This window comes from Rhamphochromis sp. 'chilingali', assembly GCF_963969265.1.
Source record: "Rhamphochromis sp. 'chilingali' genome assembly, chromosome: 16".
In the NCBI taxonomy this organism is placed as follows: domain Eukaryota; kingdom Metazoa; phylum Chordata; class Actinopteri; order Cichliformes; family Cichlidae; genus Rhamphochromis; species Rhamphochromis sp. 'chilingali'.
In genome coordinates, this window is record NC_137943.1 from 31,453,179 (window position 1) to 31,474,367 (window position 21,189).

Below are 21,189 nucleotides of genomic sequence, written 5' to 3' on the forward strand. Positions count from 1 at the left end.
CTGCAACTCAAAGGCCTTTTTTTTTACCTTAGGCTCCCTGTAAAGCATGGCGGCTGGCAGCGGGTGAGTCACAGGCCAGCAGTGTTTGTAGAGACGCACTGAAGACAGTTCACAGGACAGACTGGCATGAAAGGCGAGCATACATTGCGGATAGAAACTAGCTGACAAAGATGCTGTGTCTGTCTGCAGAGAGGAACGCGCTCAAACACATGTGCAGCCTCTATTTGTGTCCGGTCATGCTTCGCAAAGAGGAGGTAGTTTCAGATTTAACTGCAAAAACAAAATAAATGACCCTTCTGGGATGGGCTTGTGAGGAGACCTCGCCCACCTGTGATTTGATGAACTTCAGCTCCATCATCGTGGACTGCAGCTGACATATGTGGACTCTGATCTGCTCTGGAGATCCACTCTGAGTGGGACGACGGCTCTAACCAGAGGTCTGAGAGATGATCCACTCCACCAATCAGAGCAAAACAAGCAGCTAAAATGACCCACTAAAATACCTGGGCAGCCAATCAGAGTAATAGTATGGTTTAATTTTCCATGACAGGGAATTACACTGATCGTAGACTAGAAACTGTGTTCAAACTTTACTCAGATTTTCCTGTAACTGCAGAAACACTGGAATATGGAAAAGTAGTATTAGCTTTTGGTGCACATCGATCAGAACACACCCATCTACTTTTATTTTGACGATTATGTCTTGCGCTGTTGTGATCACACTGCTGAATATCTTTGCAACACACAGACACATTAGCAAACACAGCACCGTGTTACTAAAGCAGGTGCACAGACATACAAACGAGGTAAAAGCAGCACCGGCCAAACGATTTCTTGTTTAATAAAGCAACAGCTAGAACAGTTCAAAGGAAGTCCGCCGAGGACACGAAGCTCTGATAGATGCATAAATAAAAAGTGATGAGGGTGGAACGGCATCGGTGCCGTTGCCAAGGCCGAAAAACAAAATTGGAATTCGGCGTCACTCCTGGCAAACCGCATCAATCACTGCGGGAGCTCCACATCTCAAACCTCTGCAGTGAATCTAATAAAGCTGTACTATTTAAACGGATTAAGTGCCTCATTGTCCGACTCTGCCGACCGCTGTCTGTGCACACAAAAGCCCCAAAGCCTGACTTGGGCAGAGTTCAGCAGCCGACACCACCCCTCCCCGCCGACTTGTGATCATTAACTATGAGTATTGTTCTCGGAGTTCAGACACAGCGGTGCGTTTGATAACAAGCCGGGAAAGTTTTGGACCTTCATTTAAAACTAGTTTGGAATAACAGCGCAGGAGCTGGTGCTGATTAGCCACTGGTAAACCCTCATCACAGCTAGAGGTTAGCGGGGGGTCAAAGGTCAAAGCTGAAACTTAAACTGTTACAGCGAGCAGCAGGAGGCCGGAGAGCAGCGAGCAGCAGAAACGCATCATCCTGGGCAAATATTTGTGTCGCGTGATGAAGAAAAAGTTTCAGAGCGAGAGAGCAGGAGGGTTGTCGATTTGCCTTTTCGTTCCCGCCAACACCCCCCGACCCACCCACTCACTCCACCCCTGAAGACCTCACTGTTTGAGCAGCAGATCCCTCGCCGGCTCGACAACAAGCGGGAAGTGGCGAAGAGGGACGAAAACAGGCATGAGAGGGCTGAAAGTGCCTGTCTGAGCAGCTTAATGATGCAACCTGGCAGAAACACTCCCCCCCTCAACCATACACACACACACACACACACACACACTCCTCCATCACCTCCCCAAATCCCCCTCCCAACCCTGCCTGCTCAAGCGGTGACATCACCTCGCTGAGAAGCAACATGGCAGAGAACAGTTGCAGAGCTGCATGCGGTTGTTGGAAATTTTTTCCGACAGCAGTTACGGTACTTGAAGCCGTGACAGGAGCAGCAGAGATTAGAGACTCCAATTCTCTACTTTCAGTAGAAAATTCAAGGCTGGGTGACGAGAATCCAGTCGTTACAAATCTGGATCTTAAGGAGGGTAAACAGAATGAAACAGATCTTTAACATGTGAAAACAAACAGTAGTGGACTTAAAGGTTTCCACTCATTGTCTTGGGTGCAGGGAAGGAACTCGGCGTTTAAAGGTCAGAGTGACACAAACACTAGTTAATCTGACTAATAATTCAGATTTTTCTTTCCACAAGTTGATGTTTAACTGTTGCTTCTGATATATTACACAACCACCCGCCACTGGCCAGGGCACCACTGCTCTCTCTCTCCGTCTGTGACAGGCAGGCTGAACTTAAACAGACGACAGCTGATCAAACCTCGTTCACTGAATGTGTTCAGATTTATTTTATTACTTTTAGACTCATTGACGAGTCGCAGAGAAACTCCAGCTGCTGTCTGCAGCACGAGTAGCATGACAGCTGATCAGGTGATCGCTCCCTAACTTTGGAAATAAATGGCTGGAAGGTGTAAAAACGACGACCCCTCAAAGCTGGCTACTAAACCATCAAATAAGATGACAAAATTAAAAAACAACCAGAAACGGGCCGAGGCAGCTGGCTATTAGCTGATGTATTTATCTCCCCAACCCAGCATGACCAGTATATGTATACATACAGTATAAAGTACAAATAAAAGTGGGCAATATATTCATAATAAAGTTTGTTTTACCCCCCAAAGACAAAAAATAAGCCTCAAAAGTCCACGACCAGTCAGACCATTTCTGACGATAAAAGGAGGTCATAATAGATTTTATTTTTTGATTCAATTTTCTCTAAACTGACTGAAATATCTCAACTCAACAGACCAAAACACCCAAACATGACTGGCTCCAATTCTAAGATTTTTAGAATACAATAAAAGGCAAAGACTTTTTTTCCAGCTCCGTGTGTTTATTTTCTTCAAAACAATTGAATACACAAATACGTGCAGGAGTACTGTGTGTAGTATTGATGCATGCAATCCTGCGGTCCAGCTTTCATAAGCCGCCTTAGAAGACAGATGGGGAGTTTAAGTGATCTTACTGGGGGCAGAGAGTAAACTCTCCCGGACAGGCTGACAGGATTAACCCTGCACGGCCTTTAGTGGTCGAGCTCAGCCGGCCGGATGCTGCTGGTCAGAGAAGCTGCCGGCTTCCCATTAAGAAAAAGAACCGGGCATGTATCCAATAATAATGGTTTAACTCGTGCACAGAGATTCACAGAGATCCTCGTGAACAGATTCGACCCCCCAAATAAAGATTTGTCAAAACCATCCACCAAAATACAGGCCGGAGAGAGACAGCGATGGTGCCACGTTTAACAAACCAGAACGCAGAAGAAGAAGTTTAGTTGGTTTTACGATCCGCAGCATTCTACTCAATCTTAATACCTTTTAACTGATTTTCAGGTCTAATTAGATTCATTGTTCTCCGACTCCGTATAAGAAAGAACCACTTTGTCAAAATACTGGAGGTCCTGATTGTTATCTTAAACCGCTGTAAATGAAAGTCGAAAACCTTACATTAGTGCATTATCGCCTTACATTAGCGTCATCTACGCTAAATGAAAGATAAATAGAGTGAGACTGGTTTTGAACTGGCTTCCGTAGATTTCTGGAGACAGCCTGTAACATAGTGCTGCCTTTATCTTCAAATAAATAATGAGGTCTCATGCGAGTCAGAAATGTTTGCTCTATACTTGCGGTTTTGGTTTTTTCCCCCCTTTCTGCTCTAACTTTTTATGATTTTTCCCCCTATCGCACGCTTCCAGTGGGACAGAAAGAACACGCCGATATATTTTTTTATGTTAATGACTTGTTTTGTTTTTTTCTTAATTTTGCAGACTTCTTTTAATTATGACTTCTCCCTTTATGTAGGTACACAAAGCAGACTTGGGTAGAAATTACAAGGAGGACATAAGCCACACATATGTGGCTCACAGTGGTTTGGTCCAGAACCAGTGGACCAACTCCTTTACTTTGCAAACCTGAAACAAAGGCTGTGTGAGACGTTCGTCTTTCTACCACGTATTAGAAGAAAACACATTGCTCATTTTTCTCTGTGTTTTTGATTATGTAACCTTTAGCCGACCACTGGTAGGAGACTGTAGCTGCTCACTTTAAACTGGTACCCAGATGGACCGGCTTGACTTACTTCCTGTTTCTAAACACACCATGCTGTGTGGATAGTGCGTAGTATTGTGTGATCAGGTTTTCTGTATCTAGAAAAGCTTAATTGCTTGTTTTGTACATACTCTAAGTATCTTCCTTAAACCTTCCTTAGACCTGACAGCTGTAGGAGCGCGAAGCCTTTTTCCTTTAATAGCTTTTCTCCTCTTCATGCTAGGCAAGAAGGTGAGACCTGCAAGTTATTTTTCTTTTCTAGAATATTTTGTTTGCCGTTTTGGCCACGCCCACCCATACATTTTCAGCCTCGAAAGATAAAATAAACTAGTCTGGACTGCAAACCTCGCTGTAGCACTGGTCCTTCCTTGTGAGCAGGAGAATCATGTGGTGTTTTGAAAGAAAGCACCAGACTATGGCACCAGTCAAACCCGTCCCCAGCAATCACTGGTGACAAGGGAAAAAACACATAGGAGCCGTTGCTAGCATGCAATTGGTCATAAAGAGGTATACAATGCACCACCGACAACCACGTGAGGTTGAATTGTTTGGCAGCAGGTTGCTGCTGCAGTTTGCATGGAAGACCCCGACTTGTCTCCAAATGGTTGCCAACTTCTGCCGTGCAAAGCAATCACAAGGTAGTTTTTGGTGCAGGGCCCTCTTTGCGACACATCTCACCTAGCAACAGGCAGCAACCACTCACTAACCGGTTGGGAGATATGCATTTCTTACTCACCAGGAGGTTGTCAGGAGGTCAAAGACTGGTCTCCAGGTCTTAAGTTATTTGTTTTGTTGACGACACAGTTGTATCTCAGCACTCCTCTAATCACCTCCCTCCTCTGTACACTGTCAGCTCTCTGTTAAATATTAAAATCTGGATTCAATTCATCTTTTCAAACCTAATAGTAATAAAACTGCGCCTTTTGTTGTGGCTCTGGAAAGTACTTGACCTCCGCCTTGATGCTGATAGCTGCTCTAGGTTACTGTGTTCAAAGTCCAGCAGCGTGGGAGTCACTCTGGACTTGTTACTTATCAGACTGATTTCTAAATCTGCTTTTTACCAACTAAAGAACATCTCCAGGCTCCCGCCAACATCACCACCCGCCTTGAATACTGCAGTAGCGTCTGCCTTCCAAAGCCCTGTGCAATCACCAGTGTGCTCAGCAGTCACTTTAACAATACATCAGCCCTACCCTTATGCATCTTCATGTCTCCCGGTTGAGTTCTCCATCTATAAAACCCTAAATGCAGCACAGCTCTTACTTACAAATGCAGAAAACAAACCCAGTTTAAAGCTGACATGACTAGCCACTCGAAAAATCATGAGAAAAAACAAATGATCAATTAAGCCGCTTATCGTCAAGCAAAAACACCAAAAACCTGCTGGACGCACCTTCAGAACTGGATATACAGCATCTTTTGAGTGGCTGGAAACCATTGTGCTATTTTTGCACCAACTACACAAAATAATTAACAGAGGAAGTAAATAATCTCAGCCTTAATCAATAATGAAAACAGTCCTTCACGGTGTGGCTCCACTCAACAACTTTCCTATTAACTGAGCGTTTGGCACAACAAGCTGCAGATATGCACGGCATGATACGTTACCCAGAACCCCTTTCTGCATCCCTACACAAAGCCAAAGAATGAGCTCCCAGAAAATGCTTTCATATAAAAAACACAGGCCTGAACTCCAAATAAACACTCCCAAATCTACTACAGCTACGCCACAGAGCAGCTCGCATAATCACCACAGTCTGGGAACTCAGCTCATTAATAGTTGATTCTGGAGGAGAATATAAGTTTTTACGATCAACGCCCTCTCGCTGGAGCCAGTTAAGGTGACTGAGGGTTTTTTCACCAGATGCCGTCGAGCTTTAAAGCCGAGCTCTCGGGTTTGACACTGATCGGAGAGACGCGGGAGGCAGAGCAAATGAAAATGCTGATTGGGGGGGGTCTTCCGATCGCTCTAATGGCAGATGGAGCAGCCGAAGCCCATTACTCCGCTTTTTACAAATCGCCTGAGCAAGCACAAATGCCATCTCCCTTCAGATAACGCAGAGGAGGCTTAAATGCGCCGTCTTCAGTTCTCATTTCAAACATGTCGAGCGCTCTGATGAAATCTTAAAGGTTAAGTGCTCTGAAATGTTGAGGTGAAGACAAAACATCGAGTTTTATCTGAAAGTTTTTATAACTAAAAAGAAAGCGGATGCTTTAAAGCACAGTTCTGGTTTATTTACATGGCGCACTCTCAATAATCGGCTGTGACTCTTTAGGTCACGCCAACTTTACAGTCTCTACCTCTGTTGTCCAGACTCAGGGGGAAAACTGGGAATGGCTGTAGCTTTAAATAGGAATCCCCACACTGGTTTGTTTACATGTTTGAGGCCGTAGACTCCATTTGTGTCGTGTTTTTGTTTGACAGCGGTCACATGAAAAGATTTTTTACTTGCTACAAGCTATTAATGATCATAAAGAGAACTGACAGATTATTAATAGAAACAGGAACAAGCTGAATAAACCAGAAACATCCGAATCCTCTGAAGCGAAAGTTGTTCGTTTTGCATCATTTTCTCAAATTTCTGAGAGAGATGGCAAAAACCTGAGGCTGGCTCCAAGAGCAAGTCAATCCCCACAGACTGTACAGTTAAAATGTCCAACTTTACAGCAGAAATAAACATGCTTACAACCTTCTACAAAAACGCTTATGGTCTCTATCGCTAATTTACCGTTTCATAATAACTTCAAAGCATAATTAAACCAATAAAACTGTATGCAGGCTTATGACTGCTGTAAATTATGTATGAAAAGGGTGCTTAGCTCAACTTAATGACTTATAAAGCTAAATGAAGCGGGTGAGTTGCAGTGGATGGATGGTCCAAAATTCAAGCTTTAAAGCTACAGTCCAAAAACCAGTGGACAGTGTCGTCTTGGCGTATTGGGAAAGTTGCTGGCGGTGGATACTAAGAACATTTAGAGTTATCAACTTTCTTCAACGCAGAGAGAAAAATGTGCAGCTCGGCAGACAGCAAGACAAATGAGGGCGAAAAAGGGAGACTCAAGGGAGTTTCTTTCCACTTTAAGCATAAAGCTAAATTACACTGTATTCGTTTAGAGTGGGATACACTCAAAGCTCATACCGTAGTCAAAAGATACGAACAGGTCAAACTTTAAGAGTCTTTAAGCTTTTAAAAACAAAAGCTTCTTTATGTTTTTTCTACATGTGAAATGTTTAACATGCATTAGTTAACTTCATGGAAGAAGATCAGGCTGACAGCTATCCTAGCTGAGGTACAAGATATGGCCTTCGTTAAAAGGACACCACAAGCCCTCCTGTTTATCCTCTCAGGTCTCTCACCGTAAAGCCCAGCCTGTGTTGTGTTTACTGTCGTTTCACTGTCTGCATATCCTTCACAATGAACTAAGAGGTCAGAATCACAGACTGTATGAAAGGAAAACTGGCCACTGTTTCTTCTTCTTCCTCTCATGCAGGCCCGAGGGAGGATTGGATAATAATTACACTTGCTCCAGCTCCTTGAGATACAAAGTTGCTACAGCGCTTTCTGTTGCAGATGTCACATAAATACCTCTGAAATGTCTCGACATCTTATTTTAGGTTGCCTCGTGTTATTCTGCCTACAATGACAAGCAACAGTCGGCACTCGGTTAAATTGGAAAAAAAAAGCGAGTTTTCCACTTAATTCCACCTCAACACCGCTAAAGCAAATCACCTTCGGCAGCCTCTGCAGCCCAATCTGCTTTTCCTGCCGGCTTTCTGACCGGACGTCAACCTGTCTTCCTCCCGCCTGCCGAGAACTGACAACCTAAAGCAGGCAGAAACAAACGCCCGCTGGACCCGCTGACATTTCCAGCCCTCAGATTTGTTGTGCTGCGATGCTGACAGTGAGGCCAGATGAATATTTATGCGGCCGCCTCCTGCGAGAAGCCACCCGCCTCTCGGATGACAGCTGATGACAAACATGTGGACGGACTGCACAGAGGAGGAGGCGGAGCCGTATCTGTCAACCTTGTGTTTTCATTCAAGTTCTCTGTTGATGCGTTTACACTTTTAAGAGCCGTCACGTCACCAAGTTGCCCGTTTCAAAAAACAACAAGCAAGTTCGTTGCTTCTAGTTCGTTCACGTCATGCGTGCACTTCTGTGCAAGTCTCTCTGTGACCTTCGCCAGCACCAGAACACGTTTTAATAAAGAACAACAACAAAGGGCCACTGGGGGAAGAGGAGAGAGATGATTTGCATTCAGCTAAGAAAGTGTTTGTGTGTAAAGACGATGCTCTGGGGAATCGATAGCGCCGCTGTTTGGGAAAGAAAACATCACTTTAATTTTGTTTTTCTTCCCGGAGCGGAAAGTTTTTACGTGCTCGCCTGTGCGCCGAGTGAGCTTTATGTTTTATAACCCTTCAGGCTTTTGAAACTATGGAGGGGGGAAAAAATAAAAAAGGAATGAGAAAATAACAACTTTCCTTTCCTAGAGGAGTATTTCCTCTGCTGTAAATTCGTTGTGTTTGCTCAGCTCGACAGGCTGATCATCTCGGGCTCGCGTCACCTCGCTGGATCTGAAGTGCTGCTCGCCTGAGACTGTTTTTAACAGCAGCCGCGTCTGCAATAAAGAGGCAATTTCAGCGGATATTTCTCCGGCGGGAGTCAAGCGAGGACAGCCGGCAGATTTACGTCAAGTGACTGCACGTGTGGAGTCCTGAATCACTGTTCATATCGCTCGAGGGAGACGACGAAGACACCAAATATGAATTTACGGCCCTGCCGTGTGACAGAGGCTCCGCGCTCTAAGGTAGAACCAGCCTCCCTCCATCCCCACAGGCCATAATCTCCCAGGAAGGAGGAGAGAAAATAACATCTCTATGGCAACTGCCGGTCTAAAGGTGAGATGTTATGTTGCAGGGGAAGTCGCTGTGACCACTGCACAAACACAGACTGATATTTATGTCTCATCTCTGAAAAGTTGGATGTGTGGTTTCAGCTCTGCTGACAGGAACCGCAGACTAAATGTAACATCAGAGAGGAAAAAACGAAGCCCTTAAAGTGACATGACAGCGAGGAGAATAGTGCATGTAGCTTTCTTTACCTGAAGGAGGGGAACAGCAGCAAACTAAAGCAGGTTTTTAAGATCATGAACAACGAGGTAGAAGCTGCTCGAAACCAGCAGAGATGCTGTTCCTGGAAGCGGATAAAGTGCACAAAGGACAGAAAAGTTGATATGAAAAGTACTTTCAGCACATCCATCATTAATAATCTGAACTTTTCAACCCTTCAAAGTTTATTAGCAGTAACCCCTGAAGCTCTGCTCTGAAATCAGTGCTTTCTGTCACATTTCAGGTCTTTGACTATGACTGTGGATCAGAAGTTAGTGAGGGTGGTGTTTGGCTGCGCAGCTAGCCTTCAAAAATCCCAGAAACTATTCAAAAGATCGCAAAACCTCGTTAATGATCCACACTGAGGTGTAAAACTCATTATACAGGGGAGGTGGTCAAATGTCGTCTTTATGGAGGAAAGAGTTAAACACCTGAAGCACTTTTACAGATGTGGCAGTTAGCTAGCTCCTAGCTAGCTGTAGCAGTTAGCTAGCAGTTAGCCATCTTCCAGGCTTTACCTGACCTTGGGAGTCTGAACTCAAGGTCTCAACTATCAGAGAATTCTGCTGAAATGTATGAAGTGTATGTGTAGTGTAGCACTATAGCAGGTATCTGTGTCTTTGTGATACAACTATGCATCTGGACACACTTGCTAACATTTCCTGATACCTTATCATGATAACCACCCTGCTATCTGAACAGTCATTTCAGACTCCAAAGAAACAAAGCGGAAATGTAAACACGGATGCTTCAAAACGGCACTTAAATGAGCAATATCATAGTTGTTACTGCCATCGTTTATGTACAGTCTGCTCAGTTGACTCTATTTGTGCTAAAAAAAAAAAAAACAATGAAAAAAAAACCCTCAGTACTATCCATCTTATAAAACACAGGGGGGGAGGGGACACTGACTGAGAGAAAACAGGCTGCACATTAGATAAATGAATTAAAGCATGTTGACAAGTTTACAAGGGGAAAAAAAATTTTTTTAAAATCTGCAGCTGCACAGGTGACTCATGAAACACTTTAATTTAGCCGAACATCAGCAAAGTCATCAGAGTTCAGATTCCTCAACATGAAAAAGCCCTCTGATGACTTATTAGGACCTCTAGATGTGACGGGTCGGATGGAGACGATCTGTTGGTCAACTGATAAATAATTTTCAGATTAGCAACTTTGGTTTGACTGCGAGAAAGAAATCAGGGAAGCAAAGTATCAAGTCATCACAGAACACTCAAGTCCACGTAAACATCATCAGTGTCATCAGCGATGTAAATAAAACTCCTTCTGCAGACAACTCGACTTAAAACTTCACCACAATCATTGAGTATTCACTCAGTCAGCGTCGGAGGGGTATGTTTGTATGTGTGTGTGATTCATTTTTACGTTGCAGAGTCTGTTACAATCTCCAGTCCGAAGGTCGGACCACACCTGGTTTTAACCGCCAGTGTAAAGCCATCACTTGCTGCTGCGGCGCCCACCTGTTGCAGTAATCAGAGCAACATCCGCGCCTTGAATCTCAGACGTTCGACTGCAGTGCAGACATTAATGAGGTACGGGCTCCAGGCTCCTCCCTGGGCATCAGAGCCTCGTCACTGTCAGTGATCATCTCAGCAGATGAAGGCATGAAATTAGTTTTCTGTTATTTTTACACTGCTGACAGATTTCTTTAGATTTTATTTACAAACTGAGTTGTGCTGTTTTTCTTATATTGACACATCGCAGGGATTAAATGTGCAGTTAAAACTTCTTCACTGGTCATTTAGTCTGGAACTAAAACTCTCTGCAAATGCTGATAGATGATAGATGGCAGCCTTAATCTGGACTCTGAGTACATACAGGTAAATATACAGTTAATTCCTCTGTCTAAAGCAGTGGTGGGCAATTCCAGGCCTCGAGGGCCGGTGTCCTGCAGGTTTTAGATATCACCTTGGGTCAAAATCAGCTGTTTTGGATCAAGGACACATCTAAAACCTGCAGGGACACCGGCCCTCGAGGCCTGGAGTTGCCCACCCCTGGTCTAAAGGTATGTGTGCACCACATGTTGCATCACTACAGACTGCAGAGCAGAAACGGGCCTCCGGCCAGCTCTGATGGAAGCTCACCGAATGAATTCATTCATTTTAGCCACATGTCAGAGTTTGTGAACTCCACCTGAATCTCTGGCCGTTAAAAGAAAATGAAAGTTTAAAGAAAATTAAATAGAAGACGTGTGAGGCTGCAGGCAAAGAGAGAGAGGAAAATGCAAAGGTGTCAGTTTTTAGTCCATAACTTGTACCTGATTCAGTAAAACGTCACCGGCTGAATACATTAGGCTGTGAGGCGGGAGGCTCAGAGAGTGTGGCCTTTTATTAACACTGAGAAATCCCACGGTTCACTTCAGGCTGTTAGGGAGGAAAATGACATCTTTGTCTGCGCTTCATGAAAAATTAATCAGCTCGTTTTCAAAGAATCGCAGAGAAGGAGACATTTATCTGAGCCCAGTGACAGCATTTACATTTCCAGTTTACCTTTTGGGGGATTTTCGTTAATGCAACAAAAAAGGCGAGAGGAAGAGGAGAACCGAGCTGGACAGTCAGCAGCTACACCTCCAGGATTCGCTCAGCAAATAAATATCTGCAGTCTTTGGACATTCTGCACACAGCTCTTAAAAACAAACCAAAAAACGTGTTTATTTGCGTGCATTCTTCGCCGCCTTCCCTTTTTCTGATGATGACATCTCAAATTACTCAAAAGGAGAAAGCTGGGTTGGACGCAGCAGTGGCGTTTCCCAGAAGATCTTGATTCACAGCGAGCTGTCAGAAGGATCAGAGCTCCATCTCTGCACAGACGCTGTCACTCAGCAGGAAGCTTCTGAAAATCTGCCAAAAACGTCACATCACATCCTGTTCTGACAAACTCCGAGAAGCGAATTCATCTGCAAAGAAACCGAAAGACCTGCGGCTGAAACTCAATAATAATTATCACGGTGGAAGAAATTGCCCTGTACAGTTAAAAGGATCAGTCGGCTGCAGGATGATTGATTCTTTAACCGTTCGTGTGATGGACAAAACAATTATTCAGTCAATAAAATTTGGGAAGCCACCGGCCGATGTGCAGAAACAGCCACCGTTTCAGACTTTTCACTGCAGACGGCGAAATCTGGGCCAGGACTTCCACTTCTGCTGGTCACTTGCAGAAAGCTCGCACCCACACGCCACTAAAGCCTTCAAACTCAGAGTTCACCAGAAAGCTGCCGAGTCTGCACATTCACATGCAGATCTCCGTTTCCTCAGATTGAATTATTCAAGACTTCACCAGCCACGACATAAAGCCTTAAGCACTGCCCTAAACTGCACCAGAGCCCTGTGGAAAACTGATAGTCACGCAGTGCTAGCTCCAAACAGCACTCAGACCTCAGATCCGCTTTAAACCACGTGAACTTAGGTGGCCCACGTTTCCGAGAGATGAATTCTGGGAAACGGCCCTACAGATCCAGAAGACTGCTCACGCTCAGATTCACACTTCTGTCAGTTAAACCTGTTGCCTTTGGGTCGAAATACGGGCGATAAATCACAGAGAAGGAACACTGGAGTCCTTTTCAAATATCAGAGCTGAGAGGAAGCGCTTCTGCTGAGCCACGGACAGAACGAGCTTTCAGGAAAGAAAGAAAGAGGGAAGAGTGAGCGCTTCAGAATAACAGACTCACTGCCGAAGTCTCACACAGGACTCTTATCAGGACCAGATGTGAGTGAAGCAAGAGCGATTTTAACATCAGCCCAAGCTCGCCAAAGGGTTTCACTTCTCGATTCAATGAAATGTGACACTGAAGTAACTTTCAATACGTTCTGCCATGAGATGAATACACTTACAAACCAATGAAGCAGCTCGCTTTTGCACGAGCGCGCCCCTTCGAAATCTAAAAAATGAAACGAGCTGAAGCCTTTCACTTTTTTACCCAACGTGCCAAACAGGTCAGCGAGCAGCTGGACGTTTGCAGCCAAAGCAAGAGCTTCAATTATCTGCTGATTAATTAATTAGACAGTCATCATCGTGTATCAGTTCAACACGGCTGACAGCACAGAGGAGAGTCAAAGACCTGTGAAAATTATTAGATAACCAGATAATCAGGAAACTTCAAAAAATAAAGAAATAAAAAAAAAAACATTGTGGATGTGGAACGTTAAATGTGTAGCTGCCGGAAAAGTCGGACCAGAAGACTGGTATGCCTTTAATTTTAGAATCTTTCTAATGCAAAGAATCGCCCTCTCCTTGATGTCAAGGAGAGTAAGTTTGAGACAATGTGTCAAAAGTGGAAAAAGTCTGTCTTTGTTTAGTTTAGGGTTTGTTTTCACACCTAGAGACAATTTCCTATCAGCAATTAATCTGATGTGCACGTCTTTGGACTTTGGGACAAGCAGGAGTACCCGGAGCAAGCCTGAGCAAAGGTAGACTCCAAAAACTGGACTGAGAAATGATGCGTTTAATGTTTCCTGGGCTGTTTACAGGCGACGAGATGCCCACAGAGCTGACTGGCATGTGCCCTCCTGGCAGCTGGAGCAGCGCATAATGAAAGAAAACGGAAACAACCCTAAATCTGCATCAAAACTACAGCAGAGACAACAATGCACGAGCACTGCAGAGCAGCTGAGGTCAGCCTGGTGTGTGTGTGTGTGTGTGTGTGTGTAATCTGCAGTGTGTTGGGATGGACAGCTTGTTATCTGGGCTGGACTGCAGAGCTTAATATTCAGCCAGCAGCCAGATTAGCTGAGGACAGCCCGTCAGTCTGCAGCTGCACGACGAGCGCGGGGTTGTGTGTTTCAGCGGGAGTGTCTGTCTCTGTGAGGACCGTGTCCAGGCTGCAGACCTGCAGGGTGAGGGTGTTTGCGACATTCGTTTCCCAGCCCTTCTTCTCCAAAATCAGATCCAGCAGCAAAATGAAAGCGGTGCTCTTAAACTCAGACTGGGGAGAAGTCAGTCAAGCTTCTATTTTCTCCAAGTCTGACAAATAAAGTTATTATTATTATTAAAACATGCCACATTTGTGCCACACCCAGAAGGTCTACTGCAAAGACTACAGACCACTAAGAGCCCCAGCTATCCCAGGATGCACTGCAGCGATGCGATAGGTCAGCGTCCGAGTGAGAGGTCGCCTCCTCTTTTATCTCAATCACAACTATTCACCGCGCTGCTCAATCTAGCGTCCGCCCAGCAGGCTTTAAAATTCATTCTCAAGTTCACACCTGTGCCCTGATGGTGCTCAGAACAGAGGGAATTCTGGGAAATGTAGGAACTGTTGGTAGGGTTTGAGCAGAGAGGCAGGCTGAGAGAAAAAGCAGAGGTTATTTTTTTTGCTTTGTGCTGCCATCCACATCACTGTGAGCATCCAGGTGTCGACACAGCTTTACAGGAACTTTGTGCCCATGAGCAAGGCACTCATCCTCCAGGTATATGACCCATTATCCTCATACTTCCTCAGAGAGCATTTTCATGCAGTGTATAAAGGGGATGTTTGTTCCATCACCTGAAGCACTTTGAGGATGCTTCCCACCACCTGATGACAGTTAGGGGGGAAACAAGAGGGTGTACTGCCTTGCTCAAGGGCTCCTCAGCAGGATACGAGGTCCCTGTGAAGCTCTGCCTTCACCTGAGTGCTGACAACAGCGTTTTCTGCCACCACTCCCCCGAGGCGAGAGGCTTCAAAGCATGGAGGAGGGATGATGCGTGGAAATTGAAAAATTAGGTCAAAGTCTGCAGGACGCGGGGAAGCTTTGCATCCGCCGCCACCGCAGACTCTCGCGCCATCAACAAAGCATGTAAATATTGCAGCGGGGCATCTGACCCCGTTTCCCAGAGACGCACTTGTTTACACTGGAGGAACTCCGAGTTGGCGGTTTATATGTGCAACCTTCCCCGCCCCATCCATCCCTCCTCTTCATCACCACTACTTGTCTCATCTTTTCAGCGTTCACAGCAGCAGCGGTGGAAACATTAAAATGCGATGTGTGCATTCAGAGTCAGCTGTTACAATCTCTTCCCCTCCCTCCCTCCCTCTTCCTCTGTGCCGTCTTCTTTCTCCATACATGGCCGAGCCTCACAAAGCCTCGGAGAGAAGCAGGGAAAACACTGCTCGCAGGAAGCTGAAATATGACACTATGATACTCTCCAGGCTGAGAGTGAGTCTGCAGCAATGTGACATATCAATCTGAAGTAGAAGAAGAACAAGGAGGAAGGAGGGGGAGAAAGAGAGGGAGGTGGTGGTGAGGGGGGCTAATGAGAAAATCAATACCCAAGCTGCATTTCAGTATCTTGCAAAACAACCCGATATAGCATGCTGTAGTGTTATTGGGGGGGCGCAGGAATATAATGGGAATCATTCATCGCCTCTCTGGAGAAAAGGCTGCCTGGCTGCGGTGTGTCATGTGAAAAGTGTGTCTCCTAACAGCTGCATGCTGCCTGTGCACCATCTAAGCAGCGTGCAGGGCTCTGCTCAACGGGATTTTATAACAAAACCTCTCTGACAACAACTTTCCTACTGACAAACACAAACCTCCACAGAATTCCCGGGATATCCCCACAGCAGGCTGCTGTGTGCCTCCTGCGCTCCAGTGAGGCTTCAAAGTGCACTTTATGGGTTGTTTATCAGCCGTGATGGAAGGATTCATGCACAGATCAACAGATTAGGGGTAAAAATGACACATATTCTTTGATTTTTATCAGGAATTAGCAGAGCAGCGTGGATGTGTGTGGATTTTGGAGACGTCACCTGACTCTGGGGAATTATTGTAGGGAATTTTTGAAAACCTGAGCAGACAAAATAAAGCAGTTAAGTGTTAAAAGGTGATGTACAGCTGGATTCAAAGGTGAATGCTGGCTATAAAGTGGCTGTGTTTGGACTCTGGGACACTATGTAGAGTAAGGATTGATGAACTCCTTCAGATAATCAACAGTCTATGAATAATGAGGAGCCCTGCAGGCTTCACTGCAACAATACCGTGGAGCTCTGGTGCACAGCAGCCACTCCAGTTCATCCAGAGCACTTTATGGGATGTTTATCTATTATCTGTATTATTCCCATGATACCTGGCGTCAGGTGACGTTGTGTGTCAGTGTGGGGGAGTGAACCTGCAATGATCTCCTTTCAATCCAAGAACCCCCTAACAGCACTGTAGTCTGTCCACAGCCAGTGACAGCTCTGTTTCCATTTCACTGCCACATCTCCTGCATCCAAATCCAGATCAGTTAAAGCAGTCATTGTGGCAGCGTGTGTGCGTGTGAACAGACATGCACTTGAACTTGTTGGAGCTCAGCACTTTATCTCCTAGCAGTTCAAACTCAGCAAGGACAAACAGTCCCAGAGCAACAACAGCAGCAGAGCCCCGGCAGAGCCGCCAAGCTCCGCGGTGAAACCCAAGTACTCACCCTCGGATAACTCCAGCTCCAGCTCGGCCAGTTTGGCCCGCACCTCCGCAGGAAGCGGCACCGGGTCCCGGTCCGCCATTCCGCCGTTCCAAACCGACTTAAATATCTGTTTTCCGGCTGTTTCTCCCTGTTTCCAGTCCCCACGCTGCTCCACAAACCACAAAAATCCAAAGTCAGTCACACCGAGTCCGTCAGCGTCGCTCCGTGTGCGGCAGCGGCTCTGCGCGTTCTCCGCAAACCAGCGTCAAGCTACAGCTAACACTGCAGAGCTGCTACCGGAACCTGTATTTTCAAAATAAGATCACAGCGTTAAGACCAATGACTGTAGAAAACAACTGTTTTGCCCAGTCCGCTGCCTGTGGCTCTCACACCCTCCAAATTTAAACCTGAGTAAATCAGACTCACAGGCTGGCTTTAACTAAAAGTTACGAGCTAATAAATTATAGATTAAAAAATAAATCAATGTTACTTTTGTGATACTTGGATTTTTATTTTTGTTTTAATTTAATTTCCAGAATAAAGTATGTTATAAAATGTTATATGACTATAAAAGCAGGTTAATATTTTTAGTCACTTGTTTCCTTATTTTAAATAAAAATAGGTAAAGCAAGAGCAATCCAGGCTAAAAAAAAAATCTGAATTTAGTTAAAACACTCAAAGAAAGGCGTCAGGATGATTATGTAATTATTTTTAACTGAGACATTGAAATGCATTTTATTTACTGACTGATTTTATAGATATATATATATTTTGGAGATTTTGACTGTTTATTTTGAACATTCTCCTTTTTCTACGGTTTGTTCTCACTGCTTACCTCGTTTATACTGACAAGTTACGGTTCACCAGTGTGTGTCTGTTAAAAGTAAAGAATATGATGCATTGCTAAAAAATATCGGATGTATGTTGATAGCTAGTAAGAGTAAATTATTTTTGAAACAACTTTGGGAGATGAATAAATTCAAAAGATCCAAACCCCAGTGCTGTGCTTTTATTTTGAATGCAGATTTTGTTCTCTTCCTGTCTCACACCTCTTAATTATTGCCGCCTTCACGCGCCTCACATACACAATTTCCCTTTAGGTGATCCTAAAGATCCACGACTGAACTCACAGGAATCAATATTTTTAATCCGATCGATTTTCAGTCAAAGTTTCAGGAGTTAAAATGAAAACAAAGTGCTGCTTAATATTTTCACACCATGAACAACACACCGGTAGAGGGCGCCACATTCACTTTCTCTCTCACAATCACACACACAGACACACACAATCTGTTAACCTGACTCTGTCATTTATGTTAATTGATAAGATGGATAAATGTCAGCTGTAGTTCATGTGCTTTTGAACAAGTAGTCTGCGAGGCTGCGATGCAGAAAAGAGATCAAAGAAGGGTTAATTAGAAAGATTATCACAGCTGAAACACATTTTGATAGTTTGTTTTCGGTTTTATCTCAGTGAAATTTAATCACTCATTCACTCATTTAAAGTCTGCTAGGTGAATGTTTATTTAGGTGCAGCAGAGATATCTCAGTGATATCCCACTCAATCAGAAAATTACATATAGGTAAAAGACGGCAGATGGAGCTTAATGGTACATTATATTCAAAAGTACTCAGTCACCCAACCGAACCGTTAACTTCAGGTGGAAAAGTGAAAAGTGGAATTCAGTGGAAGCAACTCTAAGTGCTAGGTCACGTAAAGTCACAGAGTGGGATCAGCGGATGCTGAGGCATATAGTGCGCACAGGTCACCAACTTACTGTAATGTTAGGTGTTCTCCAGAGGGACCAATTACACGTCTACATCCGGCAATCCGATGGAAGAGTCTGGGTTTGGTAGATGCCAGGGGAACGGGACTTGTCTGACTGAATAATCGGAGGATTGTGATGTGGAGCTGTTTTTAGGAGTTGGGCTCAGCCTTAGTTCCAGCATATCGAGACTTGTTGGATAATCTCATGCTCCCAACTTTGAGGGAACAGTTTGGGGATGGCCACTTCCTGTTCCAATATGGCTGCACACCAGTGCACAAAGCAAGTTCCATAAAGGCGTGGATGATCGAGTTTGGTGTAGAACAACTTGTTTTGTGATATAGATCACCTAATAAGTTTATGTTTCAGCTTCGATGACAGAAATTCAGATTATTATTCGGTTACTTTGCAGAAATTTGCAGGTATCAGTGTCTGTGCTTTGAACCCAAGCCCATTATGGATGCAGCACGCAAAACCAGCAAGATAGAGTAATCCCATCCACATGAGGTCACTTCCAGCTTAACAAAAAAAAAACAAAACAGCAATGCAGTGGCCAAAATGCTGAAACTGAGGCTTCAAAAGTCACAGTCTATGGTTTTTCCTCTGTAATTTTCATTAGTTCCACCTGTATTCAATGACCTAATCACCCTCCACAGTATATAAATACCCTGTTTTCTTCAGTCACCTGACAAATTGTCGTTTCTACTTGCAGTGAAAGTTTTCAGAAATTTCTCATGCTCCAGTTTGTCCTTCATCATGCTCTCTCCTGCTTCACGGATGCTCGACTGCCCACCTGACTGTGACCTCAGACTGATTACAGGTTTAGATTTTGGACTTTACCCTGGTCTCCTGTGGCCTGTGTTTGGATCCTTTACTCTGTGAATCATTAAACCATCTGAGGGGACTTCTCTGTGACCTCAGGACATTTCCCTCATGGGTTTATGGTCTCAGTCGCTAGTTCCAAACTTTACTGGATACAACATGATGTGCACTTTTCAAATGATGGGAACCTCGACATGCATAATGCTGGAGCGCCTCTAGTGGATACAATAAACTCTGGTGGTCACAGCCACGCCCACATCCGACGTGTTCTCAGTATATCCAGCCTTTATTTTTCATGTCTGTTTAAATAAAGGATTTATATACAGCCTGTAAGCTACATCTTTTATATACAGTCTATGTTATCCACTAATTAGTGTATCATCACTGCATGATATCCATACAACAAATGTATAAGACATGGATGTAAGCAAATATTTTATTTTGTAGTGAGTTCAGTCCTTCCTAATCACATTTATCTACCTGCAGGCTGACTTGGACCATGCCAATGTTGGCATCCAGTCATGAACATCAGACTAAACAAATTTAGTATGAGCAATAAAAACATCTGGAAATATTTTTAGTAGTTTGTGTGTAATAACCATGAATCACAGCTGGATAATAAATAAATAAAGTGCTTGTTTCTTTGTGATCATCCTCATCCGACAGGACAGAGCTGAGAAAAGAAGGAGGTCCTCTGTGAGCATGCTGCCATCTTGTGGCTTTCCGCTCTCATCTGTACAAAGACGCAGAGGAACTTCCTAAAGCCCAGATGCTTTTAACTCACAGTATGTGGACATTTATTTAACCAATCAAAGGCAGCTTGTTTTAAACTCGTTATGGATGCTCCTCACAGCCGTGTCCAGAAGTAGAGCTCAAAATAAAAAAGAAGACCAACAACGGAGACCAGAAACAGGGTTTGTTTTCATTTTTAATGGAACAAAGCATCCAGGTGATACTTTATTCAGTCATCATTAATGGAGTGACACAGTGTCACATCTTTTTGTAAATAACTTCAAAATATTTCAGTTACTTTGTGAAAATCTAAACATTTCTTCTGTTTTAAAGCTCCTAAGAACTTCTCTGCTGCTGTCAGTGTTATAATAATATAACAGACGGTAGAATTAACTGAGCAGTTTAAAAGTTACACGACATCCAGTTATTTAAAAATATTATTTATGTGGAGATTATAACCCGCTATGTAGCGTTTCTTCCTGCTGGACTTTGGTCATGGATTTCAGGCAAAGGGACCCAAATACAGACTCACGGGCAGGCAGATGTTAAAAAAGTTTATTCAGAATTAACTCCATGAAATTAAGACTCAAACCTAAACCATAAAACTTCACAACACATGGGGATGACGACAAACGCTGAGACAAAAATGGGAAGACCGCAGTGGATCTAGAGAAAAGGGTAAGCGGGGACACAGGAGGGTAACGAGACCCAGGTGAAGATGATCAAAGACACAGACGGGGGAGGGAAGCAAAACTAAACACCAGACACTAGAGACGAGTAGCTAACAGGAAGTGAGAAGTTAACCAACCACAGGGGGATAAGATGGGAACATGCTGGTCGGTACAGCCCATCCTGTCAAACTCAACTCCTCAGTCTTTATTCATGACTGCACGCACTTTTCACCTTATTGGCTTAATAAAGGAGCTCAGTTGGCCGCGTGGTTCGAAGTCTAGATAAGATTAGTTCAAGAAATACAACATCTTAAGTGTTTTCAATTGAAAGACAAGTGTTGTTTGTTTATATTATTAGTATAATTTCCATTGCTATGCAGATAACACCCAATTTACCTGTGACATAAAGACGACAAATTAAACTAAAGCCACTTCTTAAAGACCTTCATGCAGTGGTGCCACCAAAGGGGGCTCCGGCCACCCCAAAAAATTTGCTGCCCCCTCCCCCACCGCTGAGAATCATTAAAGCGATGGTTGGGATTTCCATGGATTTCAAAACCTTATTTGGTTAAACAGATACTCTCGATGGCATTAGCTCCAGTCATTTTACACCAGGATATGTCCGTCACATCAAACAACGTATCACTGTT

At 44.1% G+C, this 21,189-nt stretch overlaps 1 protein-coding gene across 5 annotated transcripts in view; it reads right to left on the bottom strand.

Annotated features, from left to right (window-relative positions):
- LOC308412381 (disco-interacting protein 2 homolog C) overlaps positions 1-16,796 on the bottom strand; it is a gene marked incomplete at its 5' end in the record, with an annotated part of 197,890 nt that extends 181,094 nt beyond the window's left edge. For 4 of the 5 annotated variants that reach the window (XM_080906694.1, XM_080906692.1, XM_080906689.1 and 1 more), the window contains one exon: positions 16,570-16,790. In XM_080906694.1, coding sequence (XP_080762820.1) covers positions 16,570-16,648 — 79 coding nt within the window. Of the gene's footprint in view, positions 1-16,569 lie in introns of all 5 variants that reach the window. The other variant, XM_080906695.1, reaches the window with a different exon arrangement.
- Positions 16,797-21,189: the final 4,393 nt, after the last annotated feature.